Source organism: Anopheles aquasalis, chromosome 3 (genome assembly GCF_943734665.1).
Source record: "Anopheles aquasalis chromosome 3, idAnoAquaMG_Q_19, whole genome shotgun sequence".
Classification (NCBI taxonomy): domain Eukaryota; kingdom Metazoa; phylum Arthropoda; class Insecta; order Diptera; family Culicidae; genus Anopheles; species Anopheles aquasalis.
The window spans coordinates 20,495,513-20,502,181 of NC_064878.1; the positions used below are offsets into that span (position 1 = coordinate 20,495,513).

The window sequence follows — 6,669 nt, forward strand, 5'->3', positions numbered from 1 at the left end:
AAACACGTTGCTTAATTTTTTAGGGTCGTAAATGGAGGTTAAGGATGTTTCGATGAGAATTTCGAGGTAGTATGCACCGTGCATTTCCTGGGAGAAACTCGAAGAAAGAGGATCGAATGATGCTTGAAAAGTCAAACTTGGGGTTTTTTTTGTGGGTCGAGACGTCTGCAAATATTGTACAGCTTTAGACCTCGTTTTATGCTACAACATTTCAAGACCTTACTGGGAATAAGATCTTGGTCACAGCCATGGGTCGTCTGCTGTTGAAATTCGACTTCTTCAGATCCCGATCGATCGATTGCCAAAGATCTCGTTTGCTCCCGTTGCTTTCCGTTGACAAAAATCGAAATGTTTCAAGTTCATTGACACGATATGGACCGTGCCTACGAGGCAGCTACCAACAAAACCAGCACCTTTCCTCTCTCCGCATTTAACGTACCATTCATTGAACCTGACGAAATTTGAGAACTATTTTCGTAAACCTAGACCCCTGTGAGCCCCCTTTCCGATCACACCCTCAATCTGTCGCTTTGACGGCACGACCCGAACACACCGAAACGCTCATAAAACATGAAACCGGTCACAGCAGAGCACCGCACCGCGCTTTTTTGTAATGGCAATGGTCGAAAGGGGCCACCAAGGAAACAGCTTCACCAACAAATCCCCGTTGTTGTTGCGTTGGGTTGTGGTGGGTTTAGCGAGCGAGGTATTATCGCCGTGACGTGGTGCACTAATGAAGGAATTAAAGATTACTGCCGGTGACTGCCTTTTTTTGTGTGCGCCCGGTGTGCGCCCGGTTTCGGGAAACACGAAGCCGGAATCCCCCAGCCCACGGTGGCTCCCCGGTGTCTGATGACGATTTGATATCTCTCTATCTCCGCTATCCAACCGAACCATCGTGCGTCCCGCTGTGTGCATGCGGCCCCGCGGGACGATTGGACGCAAGCATCCAATTTATGCTTTATGTCCCCCGATGCCCATCGTCGATGTGTTATTCATTATTTGGCCGCGGCGAGAGGGCGCGGGGAGTTTCGAGTGGCAAAAAAAATGATTAGGGAGTGAACAGCACACCACCACCCCATTCCCACCCCACCCGTTGTTATGGAGATTATCGAGAAACTTATCTCCCTTGCCAGGCAGGGTGGAAGGAGTTTTCTTTGCCGAGATGCTGGGCCACAGCGATCGGCAGCGATTCGAAGCGATTAATGGGAAGTTAAATTAATTTCGTGACTTGAACCATGCTGCGCTGGGAGTTTGCATTGCACACCAACTTGGGATTACATGACCACTCTCAATTGCTCGTGAGGCACTGCGAGAAGTGGGTGGTAGATCATTTGCCTGGATTAGAAATTAATACCCTAGCAAATTAATATCTTGTTTATGGTCGGAGTAGTGTTAGAAGTGGAGCTAGTGGCGAGTAGGACTGTTTGCAGCGTGCTCTCTTTTTGAGAACTAAGGGTTCGTAGTTGGAATCCCAATCAAAATTACTACATCATCAGCTGATCTACTACTAAATCAAGTCGTTAAGTAAGTGAAAATCTAAATCAAAACTCACTTAAAAGCTACCCATTTCGAGGTGTTTTCGTGCCGATTGCGTGCGTGAAGCTCCGTGTTTATGTGTTGTGTTTTGAGATAATGGAAATATTATCCTAATGAACCTTTTGCCCAAATATTTCTGACGCGTGTCAGGGTGGCCCCGGATAATTAAATGCCGTTCTCTTCCAGAAGGAGGGTAATGTGTCGATACCATCGTCTCGCGCCTCTCTCGAGGGAGCCATTTTCGGGAACCTCTAATTCTTCCGCGCACAGTTCCGGGAGCCGGGGGCCCTCGCCTCGCCACGATGATCCGCGCATTTGTGCTGTGTAATTCCTTGTGCTTTTACGGTCCCCTTGATCTTCAGCAGTGCGCACAGGGCCATCAAGGGCAGCACTCAGGGGCAAGCGGGTGGGCAAGCGGACGGTACCAGCCATGTTGTGTGCGCGCTGCTGCGTCGTCCCGCTGGCAGAGCAACAGCTGTTGCTACAAGCGTGATTTTTCCAATTCCGGCTGTTACCCTCACCAGCAGCAGCAGCACCGCTTCGGCTCGCTTCTCCTCCTGTACCGTGCCTGCTGTGAAGAGAGAAGGAGGGTCCCGTCCCGTCTTTTGGTGGCATTTATGACAAGGCAAAGCCCCGGTGGCCACGGTGGTGGATGGATGCTGCATGAAATTCGATGCCATTCGGAAATCAAAGGTAGGCGACCCTCCGGGACCTCCGATGTACGGACGTAGGAGATGGCCTGGGAGTCCCTGGAGTGAGCAAACGGGGATCGTCGCCCAAGATCATCGTCATCCATCGTCAAAACAGGGCGCGCAGTCGTTGGTGTCCTAAAATTTAACAAAAAAAAAGCAACTCTCATCCTGGTTCCTTTTCCGGGGTGTGCGTGTTTCTAAGGCATGCCGGCTAATCCTGTTCAGAACCAAAACGAAAAGCTCGAAAAGTGTGACCAAATGGTAGCCCGAACGAAGATAAAACGGGATGAAAAGAGAGGAGAGAAAAGGGTCGCGTAAAGGGACCCCCGATTGCGGCCAACAAACCATTCTCTTTCGGGGCCGCAATGCTGTATGCTGCGAGCATGTGACCCTCCCTCCGAGACCATTCCATTTTCCCTTTTATGCTTTTCGGCTCGGCTGTTTCGGTGCATCCCCATCTTCAGCTGCACTTTCATCATCAGATTCCCCTCTCCCTCTGTGCCCACTGTTTCGTTGTTCTTTCGTTTGCTTGTGTGCAATTTCGGAAATGCATCCCACAGGGGCAGCTGCGGTGTTTGCGTTTTATGATTTCGAAAGGCGTTGCATTGGTTTGGCATGGACCTAAAGCAGCAACAAAAAAAAACCCGTCCCGGCGACAAGGTACATGTTGATTAGCCCACAGTGATCGAACGCCAGGGGCCCCGTCGATATCTGTTTCATCGATTCCTGGTAGGGGCACCGACCGAGAGAGAGGCATTGAGTTGCGTGAAATTATTATTATTTCTTCTTCTCCGTTTTGCTGCTAATCGGTCACGGCAATCAGGTACAGGGCGCCATCGCTGCTGGCTTGATAATGTGTCCCTGGTTTGGTGAGCAATTCTCGGTGGGTTAATAGCGAGCATCTGGATGCTGGAGCTTTGTTTTGTGACGATCGGAGCAGAGAATTGTGCAATGTGACAATGAGTGCGTACATGAATCGATTCAACAGACTCCACGAAGACGATGGTTGACTTATTATTTATTATTAGATGTCAAAGGTCCATGTACGTAATGGTACTGGCAGAGATGGCAGCAAGAAAGGCACAACCACTTGCTATGAAAACTATTACCGTGCATGTTCCTACTGCATCGACAATGCTTCCGAGTATCAAGCCAAGATTCAACTAAAAGCAGAATCCAAATGTTATCTTCCGAAAGAGCCAGAGTCTGATTTCTAATGTTAGCTACCTGTGAAAGTAATAACATGCTGTTCATTAATGATAAATCGACTCCAAGGCCCCGCTTCTGGCGATTTATGGAACTATCTACAGTATCTGCGCCAAACTGAAAATGCAAACACAAATGACTCGTGAGCTAGCATCAATCAGAAACGTTCACCTCTAACTTACCGCATTCTTCGAGTGGTAATGTGATAACAACAAGTATGGTATGGAGTTTATGGTACTGAACTGAACGGCGCCTGTAACGCAAGCTATCATCACCATAACCCGTTGGTGTACGAACCCCAAGCACAGCATACTGCAGCAGTGCATCATTAATGGAGAGATGTACATCATGCGGGCACCGAACCGATCAATCAGCCGCTTGCTCATCAATGAGAACAGTGCGACAGACGTCGCATTCAGCATCATTCCCAAGCAACCGTAACGTACTCCAGCCTCATACATCTTAAACTCTTCTGATTCTTTTGGCGCCTGTATGGGAAAAATAAAATATTTTGATCTACAGTTGTCTCAAGGATGAGTTTCGAGAGCAGCTACACTAACCTTCACATCCCCGTGGAACACTTTTGTAGCAACAAAGTCGGAAAGGAACAGCTGGAAGATCATGTTGCTCATTGATGACAGCATAGCCGTAATGTAGACTTTCTTCATTGCCAGCGGCATGTGGATGATGCTGTGGATCAACTGACGACATTGAAGTTGTTCTGAGACCGTTTCCTCGATCGGTATCAAAGGACAATCCACTTGTTGTTGTCGGTTCAGATGGATATCTATCTCGTGGTGCGTTACTGGCCGCAACATCGCATCCTTCTCCATCACTGGCAATGGAACCTCCCTGTTGCTGGTCAACATGCTAACCAAACACACCAGAAATATGATCCAGGTTAACAAGAAGACGATGGTCTCGTTGTTGACGGAGTATATACCCAACGGAAGCGCACTCCAGTCGATTGCACCGATCGTTGATCCGAGCATAAAGCCTACACCTGCTAAAAACACCATCGTATTAATTACACGGGCATGATCCGGTATTGGGCAAACCTCCAGGGCATACGTTTGACAGAGAGCGATGGCCGCTCCAGCACCACAATCGGTCACCGTTACCCCGAGAGCGATTAGTGTCAGCACCCAAATGAGATGATCGAGTCCGATGGTTTGTGCGATCACTCCACCGCAAGGTATCAGCAGCATGGCCAACAGGACGGCAATCCCAAGAGCAAGCAGCACGGGACGTCGGTGACCCCAGGACAACCGGCAACGATCACTCACCGATCCTATGACGGGAATAAACAGCATGCCCACTAGCGGTGGTAGTGCCCATATCATTGACATTAGCGTGTATGGAAGGCCCAGGGAGAAGAGTATCGGTGCCATGAATGCCATTTCCGTTGCATAGAAACAATCAATGGCGAGTTTTAACAGCGAAAGGCGAACAAGCTCCAAGAATGATTTTGATCTAAAAGAACAATCGATAGTGGAATACAATGTTTTGTGGCGATTCTAAATGACTTTACGTGCCTACACCTTACCGGAATACGTGTTTGTAGCTAGGGGCAGGTTGAGATTTGGCGTACAGAAATCGCTCATCTAACAACCTTTGCAGAACTTCTTTTCTGGATTCCACGAGATCTTGCTCCATACTTGATAGCACTCAACACTCTGCACAGACTCGACAAGACTGCCACAACTGATCGTGCGCTGCGCTAAGGTTGATTGACACACTTTTGGCGTATTGTTTGCTTAACTCCCGTTTGTTTACCTGCTGATTGAAAAACGGAAGTTCCAAATACGTTTCATTTTCTTCCTGAAAGTAGTGTGCGTTTCATCATTACAAGGTTATGGTTATCATTACAAGCATTCAACTCCCGTTTGTTTACCTGCTGATTGAAAAACGGAAGTTCCAAATACGTTTCATTTTCTTCCTGAAAGTAGTGTGCGTTTCATCATTACAAGGTTATGATGAAATAACAAATGAATTCAATGTTTGTGGTATTGACTAACTAAACGGGCTGGTTGCAGTGCTACACACGAATGCGGAATTTTGTTGAATTTCCATGTTCTTCTCTTTCACATAACAACAACGACACTCTTCCATGTTATTCTAATATTATCCATGTTGTCCTCTTTCCTATTTTTCCGTGAAATTCCAAAATAAGTTACTTTACGAATGCTTGCAATACTACCGTAGAATCATTATAGATGAACGTTTTTAGTGAAAGTTTAAAAAAAATCCCAAACTTTCTTGTTGTTGTCTTCTGGCTTTTCCAGGCCGTTTGTCGATCAACTCATGATTCAAATGAATCTTTTTTTTTATTAATAGGGATCTGTTATAATGATTGCCCCATGGTTCAGGAGCTGAAGATTCTACAAACCTTTCTGATCTCATTGGGCACACCGCATTGTCATTTTGCTAGATCCATCCAATTTCCTGTCGAAGATGATGGTTTTCTTCGGATTGAAGCGTGATTTTCTCATTTACGGATTTTCTAAATATATTCATTTTTCATATTAAGAATTAGTTTACAGCAACATTTTATTCATCTCCACATTAAACACAATTTTAGCAAGCAAAAAACGAACAAAAGCTCGTTTACTATAAATTTGTAGTCAAACATACGGCTCGTCCGTCCTCACATATGTTAAAAAAATAAATAAATTTGTAGTTGCTTACAAAGATTAAGCTTACAAAAGCGGGTTCCTCCAATTTTGTTATTATTTCTAGTTTTTACAGTAAATTAAAAACACAACTCAGCTGAACTGGCAAACGATTGCTTACAAATTTGATCAATACAGATCAAAAATCTTCTCCCTTTTCGATTGACTGAAGACACTTTTGCTGGTTAAAAACACATTCAGAATCTGTTTCTTCGTTGATGGCGTCTTACTCACCAAAATGCGCTTCCTTACCAAATGTGTCCCAACTGTTGTCACCCTCGTGCTATTGATGAAAAACGACAAAATTTTAAAGACCGTACAGGGACCCTCGACCGTGTCCTGCCCGCGAGCAGCAAAACAAAGATGGGTATCGTTTACAATTGGGCAAGATGTCGCCCTGTTCCCGGGGTGCGAGTATCTCGAGGGTGCCAGTGACGATGGTACCGCTGCAGGCGAGGACGCACAACGTTGGTCCGCAATTTATTTGCCCTCGCACACGCTCCAAAACTAAGTCGAGCATAGCTAAAAGTGTGCCTTGTGTGTCGAGGGTGAACGAGAGG

The 6,669-nt window shown here is 46.3% G+C and overlaps 1 protein-coding gene across 1 annotated transcript; it reads right to left on the bottom strand.

Moving 5' to 3' along the window:
- Positions 1-3,535: 3,535 nt before the first annotated feature.
- On the bottom strand, positions 3,536-4,837 carry LOC126574187 (solute carrier family 45 member 4-like). Its single transcript, XM_050234225.1, has 3 exons — positions 3,998-4,837; positions 3,783-3,925; positions 3,536-3,554 (listed from the first exon to the last, which is right to left on the bottom strand). Exons 1-3 carry the CDS (start codon positions 4,835-4,837, stop codon positions 3,536-3,538), a joined length of 1,002 nt encoding a protein of 333 aa, XP_050090182.1.
- Between the last annotated feature and the right edge of the window lie 1,832 nt (positions 4,838-6,669).

Coding starts and splice junctions, on each gene's coding strand:
- LOC126574187 (XM_050234225.1), bottom strand. CDS start 4,837: ATGGCATTCATGGCACCGATACTCTTCTCCCTGGGCCTTCCATACACG. Junction 3,926..3,997: donor TGTTCCACGGGGATGTGAAG/GTTAGTGTAGCT, acceptor TTTCCCATACAG/GCGCCAAAAGAATCAGAAGA.